Below are 24231 nucleotides of genomic sequence, written 5' to 3'. Positions count from 1 at the left end.
CCTGCTACTCTGGGAGTGGGATGATGGCGGGTGTTGGAGTGTATGTCGCCTCCTAGTTCTCTGGGAGTTCGCTGTGAGGGACCCTTCACCCGGGTTTTGGCAGGCGTGATTCAGACGTCGGGGTGATGATGGGAATAGTTGACGTGTGTGGCCCGACGGGGTTTACGCGTGTCGTGTGAGTTAGGTCCACCTTGCAAGGTTAAATCGGATCGATTCGCCGTCTCTCTCGGTTAAGAGAACCTTGGTCACTTTGTCACATCGTAGTAAGAAAGTGAATTGAAAACGGACTGGAAAAGGCTGGTTTGTGAGTTCTGAAAGATAATCTGTTCCACCATGTGTGATCTAGATGATTAGGCGAATTTAGTTAATTCTTGGTATACTAAATGGAGCTAAAATATTGAAAGTAAGGATTCACTTCTAGCAGATTTTCAGCAAAAGAACTCCAGAGCCGAAAAGCTTTGCATGTCTAGGTAATGGGCTAAGTATACCCAAAGTCGGGTAAGCCTTGCTGAGTATTAGTATACTCAGGGTTGTTGTTGTACCCCCTTTTAAGCAGGTTGTGTCCCTGCGGATTTCGAGGAGATCTGTGCGTCCTGGATTGGACAACCGCTTCCTCCGGGTTGGACCGTCGAGTGGGCCCCATCTTCCCCGTGAAGACCGGGCAGGTTGGCATCACATCGGTGGGCAGGATGTGGAGCTCACCTTTTATCGTCGTCGTGGCCATCGTATTGTATTTCGAACTCAGTTTTAAACTTCCGCTGTGCGTTTGAACTCTGTTGTTTGTATTTAAACCTTTTATGTAAAACCGGTGTTGTAAATTATTTTGAAGACTTCTGTGTGCTGGTAACACCTGTGCTCGTCTTCGTACGGGTCTAAGTGCAATTGTGATCATGGAGTACAGTAGTTTAATCGGGATTTTACCCGACAGCCTGTCAGGTTACACCGTTTTAAGTGCACAGTAACTTGATTAAGTATTAAGATGATGGTTAGTGCATTTAAGCCTGTTTAATTTGGACGGTGCTGCTACAGTACACTCAGCTGGGAAGCTTGTTGTACGAGGTTTGGCGGTCAATCCACTATGAATTTGAGTTTTCACTAAAAATTAATTTTAAGAGACTTGCAAAATTGGTTATTAAATTTGTATGATTGAAAATAGGGCATGATGCCAGCCACCGGATATATAGCTGATGTCCGATGGCTAAGGGCATGGCTAATAACACAGCCTGTTGGTCGGCTGCCTGCAGGGCCATACAACCCCCCCTCCCCCGCCCCGCTTGTGCGCTTGCGGAAGGCTGCATGCGAGCGACTGAGCTTATCCAGGCTCACGAGCAGAGTTTGGAGTGCCCGCCTCAGCCGGCGGTAAGCCAAACGCCGGCTTTCTTCTCTCTCCTTCACATAGAATTTAGCGAGCTTGCACCCATTTATAATACTTGCTCTAACAAAACCCTTTCAACAGTTGAAGAACTGATATGTTTAAAAACTCGGGCCTCGAGAACCTATCGGCGATAACTGTATTTACATGCCATTTATATGTCCCGCGGATCACACTTAAAATATCACAAATTCCTTATATGACCTGGATGAAGATAGCAATAGTAACATCTACAACTATATATGCAACACATTTTCATTTGAAGATGTCATTAGATGCATAAAAGTGGATAGTAGAAGAGATCGTGTATGAAAAAGAAACAGATCATGCTATGTAGATATTCTTTAAAATAATATTTGTGGAGATTCAAATAGATCCATATATACTAGGTAAATTGAGCTAATTTGAATGGCTATATACATAGTGAACTCGTGTTTTTCCATTGTGCCTGATCTGATTTTTGTATAAATCGATTTGTAAGCATCTTCAAGAGATTAGCCAAAAAGACTAGCCAAATTTATTGATTTAGCTACTCTCTAAAATAGATTTGACAAAAATACTAGAGTACTCCAACAGACTATATAAAACTGAGAGGCTGGATTGCTAGTGAGGCAGGCTATCCAAAAGTAGAGAGCGAATGATAAGGATGGAGAGCTGCTAAATTTGCAGAGTCATTTACAAAGCCTGTTGGAGATGTTTTTTAGTAATAGCTAAATTTATCTTTAGAAATTGATTCGGCTAATCTTTTGGAGATGGGTTTAGAGAAGTAAAAGTTCGGTGCCTCATTAAAGCATGGGGATGGATGACAGATGGGGGTGCCATGGATCCCCTGAACAACCGTAGCTATGCATCAATGATAGCTGGAGGCAAGGGGGTCCTCTTCAGTGTATGTGTATCCATTAATATCAGTGTGGGGCTGCACTCTGACTCATCTTCTCCGTTGTACTTGCAAGCCTTGCACATGCTACTATTCCCCCACTAATGCTTGCAATTAATTAAATAATACATTTGATCACCACATGAGATAATTTTCCAGCACTTTGTGTTAACTAGAACATATAAATTTCACAGAACACTGTAAAAAAATATTACGATATATTCGGACCAAAATCATGGAGGGGTATGTAGAGGATCAAGGTATAAATAGCTAGTCACAGAGATAGGACATATTACTCCTCGCCAAAAAAAAAAATAGAGACATGCATGTTACAATTTATTTGGACAGAGACTAATATAAACATGATATGGTCTTTTTTTCGACACAGTATAGATGCAGACGCTTACAAATGCACACACACTAACTCCTATGAGCACCTCCGCAAGACTGAGCCAAACATGACATGGTCTCAATTACATACTCCCTCTCTCCCGATTTAAGAGTGGCTGGGGAAAAAAATTCCTCTCACAGGCACGCTTTTCTAGGGACAGATAAAGCGGGATGGAGGGAGTAGAGATTATGATCTGTGAACAAACAAGGCTACTTACTGGGTGCCATAAGCCTATGAAGTTGCATACAGATTTTCAAATGGAAGTGAACAAACAAGGCTACTTAGGGCTTGTTTGTTTCTAGGGATTTCTTTTTAGTCCCTGTCATATCAAAAGGAATTTTATCATTTAAGAGTATCAAATAAAATTTGTTTATAAAACTTTTTTGACAGATGAGTGCTAATTCGTGAGATGAATCTAATGAGCTAAATTCATCCATAATTTGCTATAATAATGCTACAGTAACCATCCACTAATTATAGATCAATATACCTCATTAGATTCGTGTTGCAGTTTAGCCCCGGAGTTCTGCAGTTAGTTTTATAATTAATATTTATTTAATACTTCTAAATACTAAGATTTTCTTTGATTTGATATGGTCTAAAGTTTAGTCCCTATAACCAAACAAACCCTTACTGCGTGCCATAAGCCTATGAAGTTGCTTCCGAAAGAGGTAAGTGTTTGGATTTTGATAGTGCACCGAAGAACGCTAGCTAGCTATTAGCTAGCTCTCGGCAACAACAAGGTCAAGCCGACAGTCCCCATTCCAAGCAATCTTGAGCTTGACCTCACTTTTTGTCCCAAGTTAAAAGTGATATGGTAGGCTTTCCCAGCAAGTAATAATTTAATTACTTCGTGGTTTTAAATCAGATAATTGAAAACTAGTAGCATTATTATCCCTGACCCTGAGCAACATATGAAAATCGCACTAATATAACAGCGTACCACGATAATTTTCCCTTGAGACTTACCAATTACCATGCACACCCTTGCATGATATAGAACTTTATTTTACCACAGTTACTTGCACTCATCATATCACATCTAATTTGCACTAATATACTAGAATTTTCTTCACACTTTTGGGATTGCATAGGCTTAAATAAAGTACCATGATCCGCACGATCAGTTTTTAGCAAAGAGTATCCTTTTTCTCTTTAGCTTTTACAAAAGGTATCAAACGAAAACCAATTATTATAAACTTTTTTTTTGAGAGGAGAGTGTTATTAGAAAACTTGTTCCTCATAATAATCCACTAGCCTACCATGTGTACCATTCGAACAGTATTTTAAACACACTAGAATCTGTGAACAGTGTCTCTTATCATGTCTCTGAGTGTTGAACCTCGACTCCATGCATGACATGTGCATATATATGAGATGATGAGACTGGAGGCATCATAATGGTCCTGTCAACTCAGCTGTCTTATCAATAAAAACTTAGGGCATTTTTAGTTCGGGAAAAGTTTGCGAAAAATTAATGTATCACATTTCGTTATTATTTGATAAATAATATCCAATCATGAATTAATTAGACTTAAAAGATTCATCTTGTACTAATCAGTTAAACTGTGTAATTAGTTTTTTTTCGTTATTATTTGATAAATAATATCCAATCATGAATTAATTAGACTTAAAAGATTCATCTTGTACTAATCAGTTAAACTGTGTAATTAGTTTTTTTTTCAACTATATTAATGCCTCATGCATGTGTCGAAAGATTCGATGTGATTGGTACTGTAGGAAAAATTTTGGAAACTAAACGGGGCCATAGCCGGACAATTTTTGGAGATCAGTAGTCAAATGTGTGTTAGTGGAAATACAGTATATTTATGCCTCGGTTTAAACTGAAAAAATGTCTTTTTCTTATTTTCTTCTACTTTTTGCGACCTCGCCCTAGCATGTTTTTGCTACTATACTCCCTCCGGTCAATTTTGGTTGTCATTTTTTTTTGAAAAGGAACCGGCAAGAGTTTTGCCATTCTTGTATTAATATAGAAGAGTATTTTGGTTGACATTTCTCAGATAGGGATCTAGCATCAACCAAAACTGACAAGAGAGAGTAATACCTATCAACTTATATTCAGCACAAGTAATTAAGGTTGTAACTCCTTTGCTGGCCTCTGAAACTAAAGTTTGTCCTTCCACTATACAATGTATGAAAATGTGAAAACTGGTGTCCTAGATTATATCATGGATAGCTAATGCTACTTCCTATTCGTAAATGATTATTGTACTAAAAAAAAGTTGTGCCCTGGGCAGTTATCCATTGCATGAAAAACTGTCACGTCCTTGGGAGTAGGGATATTCGAGAGAGCCTGTTATAATACTTGCTCTTAGCAGTGTGGTTGGAGTCTGTCCTAGGGATTATAGAATATATAAGATGCAATGTTTTTGAAGCCTAGAGAGGCTGCCTTTTTGATGGAAAAGAAAAAGGATAATGTAAAGGCAGACAGCAACCATCAACTGTGGTTCCAAGCGAGCAGAAAAGAAGACAAAAGACAGCACGAACCATGTACTGGAAATCTGCAATGAAACTGGTGTGTGTGCTTGTATCCTTAAACTATTCATCAGTGGGCACACATGCTTTTCTACCGTGCATCTTCCTGGTTCCTAGCTATCATCCTGACTCCACTAGTGCACATGCTTAACACAACAAATAATGCTTTATTTGCTTAAAACAATCATTAGAGTTGGTGGTTTGGTGCACAATCCTTTCTCCCACAGTGACTGACTACAGGCTGTAAATTACTGCTGCTTCTTGTGTGCATACATGGGATCTGTATTCTAGTCATGACTCCTGGACATGCCAATGCCAGTGTAGATGTACACTATTATGTTTGCACTTTCAAGTCATGACTGCAAGCAACGCGAGACTACAACTGTGGAATGTGACCATAAGGTTTTTACTACTCTTGAGGCACTTAGCCCTATAAATAGCAATTTTAGTTTTTGGTTGCTAATAAACTGGTATTTTTCCTATGCTACTGTTTGATAGAAAAAGTAATCCTTTTGATAAAGTAGAGCATGGTGGACTCGAATAGGTCAAAGGAGATGAGCCAAAATAGTATCTGATAATACCTTAACGTTGTAATAATTACAAAACAGTAATTCCAAGTCAAGCTGCTTTACCGTTTCTTTTTGACCTTTTCCGGCTTATCTTCTCCGAAGGAATAACGGAAGCAGTCAAAGAGCAAATCCCAACGTTAACAATCGCAACACACTACACGCTCGTCTCCATATAAACCGCAACGGTAAAAAAATATTCACAGTGGCGGAGTAATTTTTCAGTCCAGGCCCACACACACATCACATTGACCAGTCGTTCAAGCAAAAAAAAAAGAGAAAAAGAAAACCTCCAACCTGCACATATCCCATCCAGAACAGTAAAAAAGTGAAAGTGACAAAGTGAAATCCTGTGCCAAATACTAACCCCACTGTGATTCACACACTAGTGCTGTTCTTGCAGAACAAAGTACTCCCCCCCCGGCCTAAAAAATTGCACTGCCTTAATCTTTGTCCTTTACTTTTGCTATAATAAATGTAATAAATAAACAATTAATACCCCCATCACTCCCACCTTTCCCCCACACTGCTGCTCCTGCATTCCATGATTGCAGGCTTGCAGCTGCTCCCTCTCTCTCTCTCTCTCTCTCTCTCTCTCCCTCTCAGCCCAGGAGTACTGAGAGCCCCTCCCTCCCTCTCCCTCTCTCGTACTCTGTTCGTGATGGTGTGGTGGTGAGAATGATGATGGCGGCCTAGGGCTAGTTTGGGATGAGGAGCAGCTCCTGGATCTCTGCCTTGGGGCTGCTGCAGCTCACCAAGATCCTCCCCTCCTCTTCCCCCCATGGTAAGTATCTTTCTTCTCCGATTTTCCTCGCGTAATTTAGGCAATGTCAGGCTGTATCGCGAGAATCCCCATCCGGGCTGGAACAATGTTGGCAATTCCTTCCGTTTCTGCGCGCGCGTCTGGCGATTTCGTGTATCCTGGGCATGGAAAGATGCCATTTTCCCGTTGGTCGTGTCCGCGTTCCGCTATTGTTAGCCCTGACCGTTTGCTTCTCGTGTTCCTCGTGGCCATTTGCCAGCGCTGCGTATCAATCTCTGCCAAAACAATCTCTTTTGGTGGCAATTGTAGTATTTAAACGGTGTTGGCCTTTCTCTTTGGTTTTTCCTGCAAAAAACTGCGGCCATGGATTCGGGTCTGCCCACTGTTCTTCAGGGAAATGGGGAGCGCTTCTCTTGTCGCCGTTCTCTGACGCCAAAGATTTTGCTTTCTGTTCTGCTTTTTTAGGGAAGGAAGCGCGACGGGTTCGTCATGCTTTTTTGGTAATTTCTGGACCCCATTTCGCCGCAGAGATTTGGTCCTCGCAAACCCGGGCTAGGAAATGCCGTGATTTCTCCCTTCCTTCCACTGTCCCGTTCTGTTCTGTTCATACTCATATATCCTCCTCTCTAGAAGCCGCAAATGTCGCCGCTTCCTGGGTAGGATTCAGAACTCGTTTCTCCCAAGGATTTTTCTTTCCGTGTCATTCGAGCCTGTCTCCAGCAGCATCCAGTTCACGAGCGGTGTGATTCCCAGCTCTTGCTGTTGCAGGTGTGGATTTCTTGCCGTGTTCTTCTTTTGGCGATTTCAGGCCTGGGGTGGTTGGGTCATGGGCTCATGAGCGTTTATCTTTATTGCGTTAGTTGGGGCGTTTCTTTTCACCGCTCTCCTTTCCCCTTTTCTTTTCTTTACCATTTTTTTAACCATTGGTTTGATGCTCCATTCGCAACAGTGGAGGTAGCAGCTTACATTCTGCAGTGATTTTTATTTGTTTGCTTGGGTGTCGTAGGCTGAGATTCGAGCATTTCTCGAGGATTCATCTTGCGAAAGTATTTTTCTCAGTTTTGTTTTAATTTTTTCGGTGTCGTTTTCCACTGAATTTGGGCGTTTGGGTGGCAAAATCTTGGCACACTTTCTGATCTTGAAGAACTCTTGAGCACATTTGGGTGGGTGGGGGGTGCTCAGTAGTTGTTGGTACTTTTCGATTGGGTCACTGAACACTGAATCCCCCTCAAACGGTCAAACCAGAATCTTTGGAAAAATATTATTTCTAGTTTTCAAGGCGTTCCAGGCTGGGGCACTCAGTTTTGGAAGTAATTTATTGCATGAACGTGTAGCTAATCTGAATATTTGACCGTGGCCTGATTCTATCAGTGCCCCTTGGACCAGGTTGAGATGTCGTATGAATAAATAGGATAGGTTCATTCTTGCTATCTGTTGCAACTTTGATCTGTAAATTTTATTGGCCTCCCAGCAACCTGAACCATAATTGCCTCTACATTTCATTTTCAGTTCTACCGCTAAGTTCCCTGACTACTAAGGTTCTTTTGACTAAAGTATTAATTTTGGAAGTTTCTGATGTTCTGCAGGTAGTCAGTTGGTAGTAGATTTTTGAGCAGGTTGGATCCTAGTTGCTGGGATCTACTTCAGGGGCTCGGAGTTATAGAAGTTTACTTAGGCCAGGTAGTGCTGTTCTGTTCGCTTAGCTGGCTTCGATGGCGATGTCGCCATCCAATCCAATGCGCAAGTACTCATGGTGGTGGGATAGTCACATATCCCCAAAGAACTCAAAATGGCTCCAAGAAAATCTCACAGGTATAATTTATTTTCACTGTGGCGATTTCATTTTCAGTCTGACAATTACGGCTATCCCATCCATTGGCAAGAATAGTTATGCACTTAAAACATCAGCACTAGGAATTGCTACTAGTTTGCTATAGAATCATTGTGTCACAGAATAAGGAAACAATTTCCATGTTACCTTTCACCATCTGTTGGCTCAATCAGCATCTCTTGCCCATACAACGTTATGGGGCATTGTACGATTCAATCAAGGTAGAAACAGGCTATCACACAATTATCTTAGTACTGTCTTGTGTATTTTAAAGCAATTAAGCTTCAATCAACATCTCTTGCCATACAATGTTATGTGGCATTGTATGATTCAATCAAGGTAGAAACAGGCTATCGTACAATTATCTTAGTACTGTCTCGTGTATTTTAAAGCAATTAGCTGCATGAACAGAAGTACTTAGTGATAAAATATATAAGTAGTTGGAAGTCTTGATTCTGATCTAGTGTTAGTCTCTTACATTATGCTTTTTTGTGGAAAGGCTAGCAGATTTTGTTAGGACTTAGGACACATAAATAACTTCACCTCTGGAATATAAACTTGTGGGCATTCCTCTTCATTTTAGCTATTCTATAACTGAACCACTAAGTTTGGGCGAAGAAATTGAAATCTAATTGGGTATTAAGAGAGCTAGCTTTCGTAGTAGATGTTGTTGGCTGTCTAGTGTTGTTGGGTATTCTTGGTGCTCTATTTCTCCTTCTGAACATTTACTTGAAACCTGTACTGAAACTAGTGTTTATTAATGTGTGGTCACACAGATATGGACAGCAAAATCAAAGTGATGATCAAGATTATCGATGAGGATGCTGACTCATTTGCAAGAAGAGCAGAAATGTATTATAAAAGGCGCCCAGAACTGATGTCTCTGCTTGAGGAGTTATACCGTGCTTATCGAGCTTTAGCTGAAAGATATGATCATGCGGCTGGAGAACTCCGACAGGCCCATAAGAAAATGGCAGAAGCATTTCCTGATGAGTTTCAGTTGGACTTTGATGATGACCTGCCAACAGAAACTGCATCTACTGAATCTGAAACAGATAATCGTGACATGACTCCATTTTTCCTTTCATTCATCAAGGCTGGTGATTCAAAAAAGCGTGCTAAAGGTACTCCCTACGCAATTTAATTCCTCAACAAGCACAAATATCCTAGTAATTGCCAGATCAAACTAATGCATTAGTATTGCAGATGACCAAGATCATGAGAAGCTGCAGAAAGAGATCTCAAGCTTGTCACAGGAAAATCAAGACCTCAAGAAGAAGATTTCATCAGTATTAGAAAAAAGCAATAAGGCTGAATCTGAAGTTCTTTCTCTCAAGGCGGTCCTTGCAGATCAAGAAGCAGAGAAGGAAGCTGCATTTTCACAATGCCAGCAATCCAGTGATCGACTACAGAGCCTCAAGTCTGAAATATTGCATACCCAAGAGGAGTTCAAGAGGCTTAAAGAGGAGATGGAAAATGGACTACAGAATTTGAGCACTGCAGAGGAAAGGTTCCTTCTCCTTGAGAAAGCTAACCAGAATTTGCATCTGGAGCTAGATAGTCTGAAGCTTGCCTCAAAAGAGAAGCATGATGAGCTAAACGAGAAGCACATTGAGTTAGAGAAACTTAGTATCTCTATACAAGAGGAGCAACTCAAGAGCATGCAAGCAGAAATGGCCAGGCTATCTTTGGAGAAACAATTGGCACAAGCACAGGAGAAGCTAAGACTTTTGTCTCTTGAAAAGCATGGTGAATCAAGTAAGATTGAGAACATTGAAGCAACCAAAGTTTTGCTGCAGAAGGAATTGGAAGCTATTAGAGAAGAGAACCGGAAATTGGATGATCAAAATCACTCCTCTACCTCTGTGATAATTCGTCTGCAGGATGAAATAATTTCTTTGAAGAATGCACAGCGGCGCCTTGAGGAAGAGGTGTCTCGGCATGTGGAGGAGAAAAGGGTGCTTCAGCATGAGCTTTCCCACCTCAAAGATAACAAGGGTGACTTGGATAGGAAGCACTTTTCGATCAAGGAGCAAATCCAAGTGGTGAATTTCAATGTAGAATCACTCCAATCACTTGCACAAGAGGTGAGGGATGGAAATGTTGAGCTGAAAGAGACCATAAAAAATCACGAGGGTGTAAAATCCTTGTATGTTGAGAATCTGCTGCTGCTGGAGAGGACGTTGGAGAAAAATGCTCATTTGGAGAAATCCCTTTCAGCTGCAACTACTGAAATTGAAGGATTGCGGGAGAAGAAGGCTGCATTGGAAGAATCATGCAAACACCTTAATTCCAAGGTTAATGGCCACCAGTCTGAGAGAGCCATGTTCGTTGCACGGATTGAGGGTATTTCTCATACCATGGAGAATCTATCAGAGAAGAATGTATTCTTGGAGAATTTGTTATCTGACAATAATACCGAGCTTGAGATCCTTAGAAGAAAGCTGAAAGATTCTGAGGAATCTACGCATACATTCCGCAACCAGAACTCTGTACTTCGATCTGAAAAGAGAACTCTTATGCGTGAGGTATGATGCTTGAAATCTCTTTGCTTTCTGGTTATTTTCATCATAGTTTAAGGACTATGTAAATTGATACATGGATACTTTAATATGGTCAGGTGGATAGCATCAATAGTGCTCTACTCAGTTTGGAAACCCAATATGCAGAGTTAGAAGGGCGATACTTGGATCTGGAGCAGGACAGAAACAGGGCCCTCAATGAAGTGATCAAACTACATGAGCTGCTGAGGCTAGAAAAAGAAAAGCACAACGAAGCCACCAGCTCAGGCATAACTCAATTCAGTGCTATACAGAAGCAGATAGGTCTACTGCTCAAAGAAGTTCAGCATAAGGACAACCAACTTCAAGAGGAGGAGCAAAAGATTGTGGAAGCTCAGACTGAGATTTTTATCTTGCAGAGGTGCTTAGGTGACATGGCTGAAGCGAACTCTGATTTCTTGGCACAATTGCGGCAGCAACAAGAGGTATGCAAGGTTCAAGAGGAGAAACTTGATTTCTTGTCACAAAACAACCAGCAGCTGACAGAAGGGATTGGTTCTGTGATGGAAGTACTGCATCTGGATGAGAAGTATGGATCATTGGATCTAATGAAGATTGACGTAGTTGTGCAGCTGCTCCTGCATGAGATCAAGTGCCTGCTGAATACTATTTCTGATGCTCAGGATGTGAAGCAGAACCAGATCCTTGAGAAGTCTCTTGTTGTCACACTTCTGGAGCACTTTGGGCGAGAGGTGGCTGACCTGAGGTCGGAAAGGAGTATTCTGAAGCAAGAGTGGCAAGCAAAGAGTGAGGAGCTGGTGAAGCTGCAGAGTGAAAGGCATGACCTCCTAAAGATCAGCTGCGAGCTACGGAAGGAGATGGAGGCTCGTAACCGCAAAGTGGATGAGCTGAAATCCGAGGCAAAGTTCTTGGTTCGACAGCTCACAGAACTGCAAGAATCACGGCAATCATTGCAAGCAGAGATTATCAAGCTGATAGAAGAGAACACCTCACTGTCTAGCAAAGTTCATGGCTCTAGGGAGAAAGAAAAGTCATTTGAAGATGATTTCAGCTCTCTTGTCAGCGAAGTGGTCAGGACAGATATCCTTGGTGTCATTTTCAGAAGCCTTTATGATGAGAGGACATCACAATTGCAGTGTTTGCATGAGGATTTTGGGTCTCTACATGCAGCAGGAAATGAGCTTTATCAGGAAATCAAGCTGATGAACAAGAAGCTTGGAGACCTACAACTTGAGAACAACTATCTTGAGAAGGAACTCAGTAGAACTCTGAGTATCTGTGACGGCTCTGGTGCAGAAATTTCAACTGGATCCAGAAGGCGTGCGATGAGGAGAGATACCAAGCTATTGAAATCTGGCAGGAAAAGCCAAGAGAATGGCCAGAACATGGAACAGCGGAAAGAAGTTGACAATGCTAGCCTCGAGAAATCGAATGAAATGCTAAGGGAGGAGCTCCAGAAGTTGAAAAATGAACTGCAAGTGCTTAGGAATAAAGAACAGCCTGTGATTGATGTGAAATCTTGCGATGCCGAGATCACTAAACTTCTGGCCAACATGCAATTGGCCACTGCCAATGCATCTCTCTTCAAGGAGAAGGTCCTTGAGCTCATCGTGACATGTGAGAGTTTCGAGATCAGTGACATGGTGCAGAAGGAGGTGTTGAAGGAGGAGATCACTCGGAGGAACTCTTACGTGGATGAGCTGAAGGATAAACTAAATGCTATTGAGATTGAGAACAGAAGGCTGAAGGTTGATCTGAATGGTGACTTCACACTGCTCGGAGCATTGCAAACTGAAGTTGATGCCTTGGAGAAACAAACCTTGTCGCTGGCCAAGGATTGCCTGCCACCAAACATGCTCAAGGAGGTATGCATATATTTGATCCTTTTTCTGTTTCCACTTTCCCCACCTCTGTTCATGTTGAAGATCTAGTATATAATACTTGAGAAATATAAAATTGGTATCGTACCCATTTGAATCATTCAGGAATCCCCATTAAATTTTTATTTTTCTTACTCATGCGACTCATTCAGCTTATTGTTTTTGCCAGGAGAATCCATTGTCACCTCAACTGTCAAAGATTGTTGTGAGGCCAAGTGAAGAAAACTCGATGAAGTTGGTGAAGGACATGGAGCTGCAGAAACTCCATGGAACCATCAAAGCTCTCCAGAAGGTGGTGTCGGATACTGGTGTTGTTCTGGAGCAAGAGAGGCTCGACTTCAACAGCAGCCTCCAGGATGCAAGGAAGCAGATCGAGATGCTGAAGCTCAAGGAGATCCTGGACAGCGACGCCAGCGACGTGAACTACGAGCGCATGATGAAGGACATCCAGCTCGACCTCGTCCAGACTCCCAGCCGCCGAGCCACTGCCTTGCACGGCCGCCACAGGAAGAAGAACTCGGTGACAGCGCAGTCTGACGACAAGATGCTGGCGCTGTGGAGCGTGGACCGGGTGAGCAGTGGCAGCCGCAGGCACGACATGGACCTGCGACCGCCTCAGAGCGAGGCGGCTGAGAACGACAACAAAGGCAAGAAGCGGTCATCTGAGCCGGTGGTGACTGTGAAGGACCTCAGCGTCGACAAGCAGGAGGTCCTCCCACGGCCGGTTGTCACCACGGTGGCCACGACCACGATGGAGCCGCACCGGGAGTGGAAGAAGAAGGTGATCGACCGGCTGTCCTCGGAGGCGCAGCGTCTCCGGGACCTCCGGACCATCGTCCAGGAGCTGCGCGCCGGAGTGGAGGCGTCGTCGGATGCCGAGCTGGAGGGCGTGAAGGCGCAGATGGCCGATGCCGAGGACGCCATCGCGGAGCTGATCGACGCGAACGGGAAGCTCCTGAAGAAAGCCGAGGAGTTCACGTCGGCGGCCGCGGGCGATGACGTGGACCTGCGGAGCCGGAGCCAGCGCAAGATCCTGGAGCGCGTGCGCAAGATGTCGGAGAAGGCCGGGCGGCTGGAGCTGGAGCTGCAGCGGTTCCAGCACGCGCTGCTGCGGCACGAGGAGGAGCGAGCTGCGCGGCGCGCGGCCAAGGCGGCAGCCACCGTGCAGGTGCAGCGGCGGTCGCGCGTGCAGCTGGTGGAGTACCTCTACGGGCGGCGCCGCGACAGCCGGCGGCCCAAGCAGAAGACCCGCGGGCCGTCCTGCTGCATGAGGGCCAAGGCGATCGACGACTAACTCTTCAAGCTTCTCGTTCAGAGCATAGAGGCTCGGTCAGAAGCTGCTATTAAAACTACCAGTGGTTAATCTTCAGATGATGCAGTAATTTTGGTTCGTTCTTAAATTTCGTGACGTCCTAGGTAAATAATCAAGTGGACTGATCCTAGCCTGTTGCATGTTCCTTTTTCTTTTAATCTCAAGTAAGGTCTAAGATGTAAATGGTAGCAGCCAGCCATGAAAACGGCAAGCTCTGTTCTTCGTCGCCAGTAATTTTTTTCAGTGTTCTTGTAAAATTCTAATGGTAATCTTTAGTGTCGTTGCTCTCTGTTTCATCATTATTCTTCCCAAAGCCAATATAGCTACGTTTTAAGGATAGAGCAGAGTACTGCATTTTGGAATTCGGTGGATTTTGCAATATAGTCTAGCTTTTTAGGTAGTAAGAGCAGAAAAGGGGTATATGGAAAGAAAGAAAGAAAGAAGAGAGCATGTATTTATGGAGTACGTAAGTACTTGTTTCTTGGTAATGTGAAAGGGAAAAGTGAATAATACCATATATATGAGAGACCCAATCCTTTTCTAATAAATAATATGCGTACATAAATAACGCGACCTACAACTATATAATGTAGTAGTACCTGGGAGCCCGGCCGGCCACGATCAAGATCGAATCGAAGGCAGGAGCAGCTGGCTAGCTAGCCGGATACCGACGACTGGAGCTCGTGTTGGTCGCCGGCGCGCCGCCGTTGGGGAAGGGAAGCGAACATGGAGGGCGGGGATCAGGGGCGGAGACAGGGGGGCGGGCAGGGGCCTGGCCCCCTATGATCTCCAAATTTACACTACAAATTTAAATTTTGATTAAATTTTTATATAAATTTGTACGGTTGGCCCCCTAACAATGAAAAAATTACCATCCTGGCTCCGCCCCTGGCGGGGATGCTGCAGCACGGCCAACCACCAGCAGGTACTTTTTCTAGCGGTCATCTTCGCTACTTCACGGTCCACCAGGTCCCTATCCCTTATTATCTGTTCCACATCACGGTCCACCAGAGCTCCGCGCCCTCACCGCTGCAAACACACATCAAATTTAATTGTATTCACCTCTAACTTTAAGGATGATGGATAAGTAATAATGTCAAATTTCACATCTAATTCAACTTGAACCCTAGTAGTAATATGAATAAGAAAAGCTGGTAGCAGCTGATAAGAAAGGATTCAGTTGTTCCACATCGAGTAATCAAGAAGCTATTGAAGATGCTCTTATCACCAAATCAAGAACATCTCGAATAGCTTCTTGATTTTGGTGGAAAACTAGCTATCCTCTCCAACAGTCTAAATAAAGATATTCTCTATTCCGGATTTACTTTGATGTGTGTGTGTATATATATATATATATATATATATATATATATATATATATATATATATATATATAGAGAGAGAGAGAGAGAGAGAGAGAGTACTCCGTAGCCAGCCACAAAATAAGTTATTTTGTAGCCACTATGGTCTGCGTCCATTTAAAACATGGGCTGAGCTGGAATAAGGAATCCAGCACAGCCGACGACCCTCATTATAGCATCGGTGGTTTAATGTGTCTGTTAATTCACGTTGGCGTGATTTCCGTAAATCAACTTCACGTGGGCTCGGAAGGTGCATGCAAGCAAGTGAGCTGGATAGCTTACGAGAATACATGAACATTATTTAGTGTATGTACACGTGCTTACCTGTTACGAGAATGCCTGAACTAAAGAGCGCTGTGAGCATACCCGCCAAAGAAAAATACATGTAGAACTAGCACATCCGAACTATACTTGCCTTGAGACGGTAGTATTATTCTCACAAGGAGAATATTATTCTCACAAGGAGAACTAGCACATCCTGATTATAGTCTCAAGTCAATCAAAATATGGTAACTATTTCATGGTAAGGTCTCATCAGTATAGTAACTGGTTTCTCGGAACAGTTTAACATCAAATTATGGTAACCTATGATCCTAATTATCACATTAAGCCATTTGAATTGTCATAGCAATTTTATGGTAAATTATCCTATTTACTTTCCACAGAACAGCTTGTGGTAAACATTACGAACACCAAATTGTAGTAACTCGCCACTCTATGTATCCACTCTAGACATTTGAATTATCATAATAATGATACGGTAAACTGGTCCTGACATTATCGTAATTGGTTCCCCGGAACATCATGATGCTGATTTATCATCTCAAGCTATTTGAATTCTCATATGGTAAATTTATGTAACCATTATAGTAACTTATTCTTAAAAAAAAGCTTGATGGCAAATCTATGCATGTTCTCGTTGTAAGCTTGTATTCTTGTAACACGACATGCACAAGCCTGAAAAAAAAAACGAAAATTATCACGTACACATGCAAGCAAGCGTATACAAACCATGTTCAAGTATTATCGTAAGCCAGTCCACTAGTTTGCGGGCACACGCCACAACCGTGAATTCGAATTCCCAAAACAGCCGTGCACTAATCAATCAATCTGAATTAATTGCCAATGGAAGAAGTTTGATGAGAACTATTATCTGGAAATTGGAAAGGACCTGAGTAATGTTCGGTTTGCATTGAGTACGGATAGAATGAATCCGCTTGGTGAAAAGACTAGCACCCATATCACGTGGTGGCCAGTGATATTGACGATGGTTATGCCAGAAGAGAAAGTATCTTTTGCTATCCATCCTTATATAGAGTCCTAAGCATCCTGGAATCGATATAAATATTTTTATTGAGCCTCTGATGCAAGTGATGGAAACTTTATAGACGGAGAGTATCGATATCTTTGATGGTTTTACATGGCAACCGTTTAATCATAGAGCCATTATATTTGTCACCATCCGTGATCATGTATTAAACATTCACCTACCCTAACACAATTATTTGCCATTATCCTCTAATCACATCATCCAATTATTTCTACATATCAACATTAATGTTCGCTTAATTAAACTCAAGAGAGTCAAGCAACATTTTGTAAAACGATGAACAACTTTTGTAAAATTCATAAGCAAATTAGAATACACTAAAAAGCATTTTCTCATGGGCATTCTTCTGGTTTAAATTTTCTCTCTCAGCCTTTTTCCGCTAGGAACTTTCTCGGCTCTTTGCATTCAACTCTTCTTTTTTATCAGCTAGCATGCTCGTGTACTTTTCTCTTGCCCTTTGCCGCTTAGCTTCCCTTTGGTCAGTGTTATCACCTGTAGATCATTTGTTTATTCATCATAACCATGAAGCACAAAAGCTTATAATTACATTTTAAAAGAAGACATGAAAAAAATACCTGCACCCACATCATGGGTAACAAGCTTCTCATGCGATTGTCGCTTACGATGATTCAATGTGTTTGTGGTATCTCCAAATAGTCGACAGCCATCTTTTGCTACGAAAAATATTTAACTCATGGATTTTTGTTAACAAGACATCTAGAATACTTGGTTCCCTATTAACCAGCATGTATCAAAAGTTCAATGAGAACAGTATCTTAGTTCTAACTGTTTTATGAGACTCCAAGAAAATCATACAACATTAGACTGTCAACTTTCTAATCACATATAATTTATTAGAATAAGCACACATCACAATTATAATGATCGTCGGGCAGTGGCAGGCCGAGTAGCAGAAGCAGGTGCAGGAGTTCCAAGTACTGCGAGATGCACCTCTCTATGACGGGTCTGATGGGTAGTGCTCTACTGATTATTCCCGAGTATTTGGTCCGTAGCGATGTGTAATTGACATCTTTGTGATGCATCATATTACTCGTGCGCAGCATATGTGTTTTAGTTTTGGTCTTTTGGAATACCAGAGTGTATGCATGGTAAAAAAGATTGGCACAATTGAAGTGGTAAATAAAAATTACCATTGCTAGATCGTAATGCCTACGAAACGGAAATACTACCGGGACAGGGCATCAACTTATGGCCATAGGGACATAGGCAGTAAGATGGGATAATCAAATATGAAGGAAGAACGTTACTTTTAACAGTGACCAAATAATGGGGGACGTAGTGGTCACCAGATCGACGGGCGCTTGTGGCCAGAACAAAAACAGGCGCCGGTGGAAGGTCGGCCGGGACGCCGGTGGGCAGGGGCGCCGGTGGGAAGCCCGGCCTCGATGCCGGTTGGCAGGGGCACCAGTGGAGAGGCCTGAACGCCGCCGATGTATAGGGGCGCCGGTGGGAAGGCCGGCCAGGACGCCGGTGGGCAGGGGCGCCGGGTGGCAGGAATACCTAACCGTGAAAATTATTTTCAAACAAAAGATAAAATATGTGCGATGTTTCCTAGCTTTGCAAGGAAGGCAACGAGGTATCAATGAAAGTCAAGCAAAAAAAAGGAAACAAGCACCGCACGCCGGAAAAAAAAATGGTGGATACGTGCGTGATGGTGTGTTAAAATGGTGGGTACACCGGGTGGGTATGTAGAAGACTTTGGTGAATTTTTTTTTAGTTTTTCGGTAGAATCAATAGGTCTAATCTTAATGAGAAAGGGTTTTAATTATTTCATTTTTTATATTATAGATAGAATGATAAATATAGATTATGACGTGAGCGGTAGAAAATCTTTTATAATGTTTTGCAAATTGCGATATGATGGAGAATGAGAAAGTTGCTACATAATTCGATTATTCACTATCAGAAAAGTGGTATTTTCTTTTCCCTCTCTCGAACGTGTCATGAAGTGAATGAGTGGTCTAATATAATGACTACTGATTTTTAAATAGTGCCGCACGGGCCATCAACTCTTTTTAAAGTCATCTAAGATCTTTTGTACTTGGGGATTCCGGAGATGGCACCCGCGTCGCTCGCTCCTGGCGACCGCGCGGAGGGCGACGGCGGCGACGCGGCCGAACCTCCCGGGCGCACCGCCGCCGGCGCACGTCCCTGTGCCACTCCCGCCCACCCCACCGACAACCACCCCGCCGCCAGCCCTCAACTAGCGCCGCATGCCCGGCCTCGTCTTGAAGCCCGGAGATCCGCCGGCGCGCCGCTGAGGACTGCAACGCCATGCCCGCCGGGGAGCTCCTTCCAGGATCGCCTTCTCCGCGATTTCTACACCACTGCGGTTCCAGGTGCCATTGCCCCAAACCCTTCCGCCTCGCTTTGGGTCACACCAGCCACGAAAGATCCCCGCTACAACCTTGCTTTTGTTACGAACATGCTTAACTACATGCTCACGGTCAGTCCGGGTCGCCTGTGTGTCGTCCGTGTGCGTTCTAGGGTGTTCCGGTTCACTGTCTCGTGTCAAAACATTGCGAATGTTCTTGCCATCCGGGGTACTTTGTGTATGGGTTCGTCTATGCTTCACCTCCATGCTACTATGGCGGCCGCCGTGCGCGCGGCCGGCGCTGTGGACGACGGCGAGGTGCCACCCAGGACAGCTGCATTCATGGCGCAACAACCAGGCAGCAGAGCAGTAACTGGCCCCCTTTCGAAACACAGAGCGGTTCAGCGGCCCGTGGCTCAAGGTGTGCCTGCCAGTGGTTCGTCTGCTGCCAATTCACGCCCAGGGATTTTCTTGTCCCCCCAGCGGGAAAAGCGACTGCACCATGCCGACAGCTCGCCAAGCGCGTTCGAGAGCAGCCCACCCGCCTGTTCAGCACTAACTGCGCCGAACCAACCCGCTGCCTCATACAAGCAAGCCCTCCTTACTCCAGCAGCGCCGCCCAAAACAGCCAGACGCCCACCCCCCATCACCAAACCCTCTGCCTGCTTCCGCTGCCTGGCATCGGACCATCTTGTGAGCGCCTGCCGGGATCCCGTCCGGTGCCGCAACTGCCGCGGCTGCGGCCACCGCCTCCGCGACTGCAAGATGCCGATTGCCCGCGTCCTCACGCCGATGCCTCGGCCTCGCCACCGCCGCGCAACGCCCACCATCCCCACCCCCACCCAGCGCGCGCCGGTTCATGCTGTCACCTTTTCCCCACGATCCGCCTCACCCCCGGCTCCAATGGCGTCACCACCCCCTGCCCCTGCACACGCTCCTACCTGCATTGCCGCTCTCGACCCGCTTGGCATGATTGCCTCCTCTAGCATCGAGGAAGCTAGCTTTGAGCTGCCCTCTGGGCTGGCGGCTGCCGTGGACACGCTCCGCGCTCAAGCTGCTAACATGCTCCAGCTCGCCGCCTTGCTCTCGGCTATCAAGCGCTCCCTGAAAACCCCTGCTAACCCGACAAATGTGGAGTTGACTCACTCTGCTGTTACAACCGATGATGAGGACCCCGTGGCGCCACCTCCTTCATCGGCTAGGTCCTCGGTGCGCAGCAAAGTGGTCACCAAGCGTGGACGGCGCCCACGAGTTGGTCTGCAACTCAGCGCTCCTAAGCCTCAGCGTCAGAGCACACGCCTCGCTGAGAAAGCTAAAGGTCTGTTCGTGGACTCAACTGATAAGGCAGTACAGCTCAAGGCGCTCCAAAATGCACTGCTGCCCTGCTCCTCCCAACTGAAGAAGGTTGTAGGCAAGAAGAGTCTGCTCACCCGCTCCAAGCTGCCCATTGCGCCTGCAGACCTTCGCCGCATGGTTGCTGCTGCAGGGATTGGGAAGAAGCCCGCGGTGCATAAACAGACCGCATGATCAGTGTTCTCCAGCTATCTTCCGGCGCTCCTGTGCTCTGTCCGTCTGCTGGAATGTGGCCGCCGGTTCCTTGGCAGACGAGTCGCTTTCGGTTTTCTAAGTTTGTTTCGCTGTGGTGTTTTTGTGTCGAACTTGTTTTTGCTCCCCGTGGTGGGGCGGTCTGTTCTACGCTTTTGTTGAACTTGCTGGTTGCTCCCCCTGATCCCCTAGTGATCTTGGTGAGTATTGGTGTTTGTGTTGTTACTAATGAGTAGTTCATCTAAAAACTTTTGTATCGTGTCGTGGAATGTGCGTGGGTTGGGCGACCCGGAAAAATGTGCTGTGGTTAAGGATGCTCTCGTTTCAGCTAACCCATCCGTAATTTGTTTACAAGAAACTAAACTTCGCCACATCAGTCAGTTCCAAGCCCACAACTTCCTACCACCACACTTTGCAAACACGATTCATTTTGTTAGCGCTGCTGGTACTCGCGGCGGGATCCTAACTGCTTGGAACTCTAGTACCTTTTCACTTGTTAGCTATATCAGTAGGCGGCACACCCTTACCACCACGCTTGCCTCCACTGTCACTGACCACCAGTTCACAATCACAAATGTTTATGCCCCCTCCGATCATCGTGACTCCAAAGTCTTCCTGGAAGACCTCGACGAGCTGCGGCCACAAATCCATGGGCCGTGGATCCTTGCCGGTGATTTTAACTTAATCCGCAGCGCCTCGGATAAGAACTCTGGCAATGTAAACCACCGTCTGTGCACACTGTTTAATGACACCCTTGAAAAGCTAGGAGTTGTGGAGCTCCCTCTGCTCGATCGGTTGTACACTTGGAGTAACAAACGCCAGAACCCAACCCTAGCCCGCCTAGACCGCGTGTTTGTCAACTCTGAGCAATGCACTTCCTTCCCAAACTCCTCGCTCACATCCTTAGTTCGGCCAACCTCCGACCACACTCCTCTTCTGCTAACCATTGCCACCTCCGTCCCAAAAACAAGCATTTTCCGTTTTAAAAACTCCTGGCTGCACAATCACACCTTTCTCCCATCGGTGCTCCCTGCTTGGCATACGGCTCCCCCTCATGCGGATGCCGCCGGCCGGCTATCTGGTTGCCTCAAGACGGCACGCGCAGCAGCGAAGGTTTGGGCTCGGCGTACACGGGCGCCACCTACACTCATCCCAAATTGCAAATTCCTCATAATGCTATTTGATTATTTGGAGGAGACTCGTGATTTGTCGCTGCAGGAAGTGGAAGTTCGAAACCAGTGCCAGGCCTGCCTCGCGCAGGCTGTCAAGGAACGTGCTGCCTACTGGAAACAACGTGGGAAGCATCGGGCACTTCGTGAGGGTGACTCAAACACCCAGTTCTTCCATGCTCATGCTACCCAACGCATGCGCTGGAACAAGATCAAGGTCGTTGAGGTGGATGGGCTACAAGTCACGGCACACGAGGGGAAAATTGCTGCTCTGACTGCTTACTACAAGAATGTTTTAGGGGAGCCAGGCTCAAGCTGCTTCTCCTTTGATCTCAGTGAGCTCTATGCAGGGAGAACGAAGGCGAGTGCACGGTTAACTGAAAGCTTCACGGCAGAGGAGGCGCTGCATGCCGTTCGCTCCATGAACCGCTGCAGCGCCCCGGGTCCGGATGGCTTTGGCCCGGGCTTTTATGTGGCCGCTTGGGAAACAGTCAGGGAGGATGTCATGGCTTTCTTACATGCATTCTATGATGGCAGTGTGCAGTTGGACAGAGTGAACCGTTCCTATATGGTGTTGTTGCCGAAGAAGCCAGGGGCTGTAACAGTGGATGCCTTTCGCCCGATATGTCTTCAAAATTGTAGTGTCAAGATCGCGGCCAAGCTGCTGACTACGCGGCTGCAGAGAGAGATCAGTGCCATGATTGATCTGGATCAGACAGGATTCTTGAAGGGGAGGACAATTGCTGAAAATTTTGTGTATGCCGCAGAAATGTTACAGGTTTGCAACAAAAGGAAGGTACCAACACTGGTTCTCAAACTTGATTTTGCCAAAGCATTTGATACTGTGAATTGGGATTGTCTCATGCAAGTGATGGGATCACGGGGATTTCAGCCGCAGTGGTGCTCCTGGGTCCGGTTGCTGCTGGAGACCTCGCACACAGCTGTTCTGGTCAACGGATGCCCTGGTCCGTGGCTCACCTGCAAGAGAGGATTACGCCAAGGCGACCCCATGTCGCCATACTTATTCTTGCTTGTAGCTGATGTCCTCCAGGCGCTCATCAAGCACAACAACACAGTACGCAACCCTTTGGATCCTCAAGCTTCATGCTCTATTTTGCAATACACTGACGACACCCTTATACTGCTCAGAGGTGAGCTTGGGGATGTGGAACACCTGAAACTTGTGCTTGATCAGTTCTCGGCTGCTACGGGGCTCCACATTAACTATCACAAGAGTACAGTTGTTCCCTTGCATATGGATGAAGCGATTGTACCGCAACGCATCAGTGTCTTGGGTTGCCGCAGGGAGGGGTTCCCGCAGACGTACCTCGGACTTCCCTTGACCTGTGATAAACTCAAATTGTCAGCGTTTGATCCCTACATCAGCAGAACAGATAGATATCTAGCCGGCTGGCAGGCTTCCTTTCTCAACCCAATGGGTCGGTCAATCCTGATTAATGCAGTTCTGGATGGACATCTATCCTACATCATGATGGCAGTGTCGCTACCCCCTGGAGTGATCGCCAAAGTTGATAAGCGGCGGCGCAGCTTTCTTTGGACAGGCGAAAGCGATGCGCGCGGCTCCAACTGTCTGATTGCCTGGGATCAGGTCCGCCAACGCCGTGAGGATGGGGGCCTAGGGATCAAGGACCTTGCCATTCAGAACACATGCTTGCTTCTGAAACTGTTACACAAGCTTCACGCAGGAGAACAGTCATCATGGGCTGCTTGGGTACGGCGCAATGCCAGTTTGGCTAATCTGAAAGGGGACATTCAAGGTGCGCACTGGGACACTATGCGAAGCTTACTACCTCCATACCAGGCCATCACGACAGTGGTTGTGGGGGACGGCCAGTCTACATCTTTTTGGCATGATATCTGGCTGGGGGAGGAATGCCTATCTGAGCGGTTCCATCTTCTCCAGAGCCACTGCGAGCACACTGATCAGTCTGTCTCTGATATCGTCATCGGCGGCCTGCGCCGCCACCTTGCTCCACGGGTCACTACTGAGGCACTTGGTGAACTGGCCCAGGTGGAAGCGCTGCTATCCCAGGTCACTCTCACGGCCACGTTTGACAAGAGGAACTCTCCGTTTGCTGATCACGATGGGAAGCTACACACTAGAGATCTCTATGCCCTGCTCAAGTCCATGAGTGCCCCGGTCGGAACCACAGTCAGTAAATTCTGGAGTAGCTATGCACCACCACGAGTACAATTTTTTGCTTGGCTGCTTGTGCACGGGCGGATTCAGTGCAAGGAGAATCTACTGAAGCGAAGGATCTTAACGGACAGTACCTGCGAGCTGTGTGGGGGACAGCCTGAAACGGCATCACATCTGATTCTCCACTGTTCCTTTGCGGCTTCTTTTTGGAGATCCCTTGGATTTGACATTCCAGATGACTTCGAGGCTCGTGACATTCATCAACTGCCCCGCCCAACTTCCATTGCGAGCAGCCACTTTGACACCTTCGTCCTATTATG

General features: G+C 45.5%; 2 protein-coding genes across 2 annotated transcripts; both read left to right on the top strand.

Annotated features, from left to right (window-relative positions):
- The first annotated feature begins 6205 nt into the window (after nucleotides 1–6205).
- On the top strand, nucleotides 6206–14309 carry LOC120700061 (protein NETWORKED 1D-like). Its single transcript, XM_039984216.1, has 6 exons — nucleotides 6206–6486; nucleotides 8052–8277; nucleotides 9073–9420; nucleotides 9503–10824; nucleotides 10917–12683; nucleotides 12868–14309. Exons 2-6 carry the CDS (start codon nucleotides 8178–8180, stop codon nucleotides 13990–13992), a joined length of 4662 nt encoding a protein of 1553 aa, XP_039840150.1. The 5' UTR covers nucleotides 6206–6486; nucleotides 8052–8177; the 3' UTR covers nucleotides 13993–14309.
- A 4469-nt stretch (nucleotides 14310–18778) lies between these two features.
- LOC120701132 (calphotin-like) lies at nucleotides 18779–20563 on the top strand. Its single transcript, XM_039985283.1, has one exon. The coding sequence runs from the start codon at nucleotides 18779–18781 to the stop codon at nucleotides 20561–20563; it is 1785 nt and encodes a 594-aa protein (XP_039841217.1).
- The last annotated feature ends 3668 nt before the right edge of the window (nucleotides 20564–24231 follow it).

Source organism: Panicum virgatum, chromosome 3K, assembly GCF_016808335.1.
Source record: "Panicum virgatum strain AP13 chromosome 3K, P.virgatum_v5, whole genome shotgun sequence".
Lineage (NCBI taxonomy): Eukaryota > Viridiplantae > Streptophyta > Magnoliopsida > Poales > Poaceae > Panicum > Panicum virgatum.
Note: the sequence above shows the minus strand (reverse complement) of the source record. Positions and strands in the feature narration are given on the sequence as shown.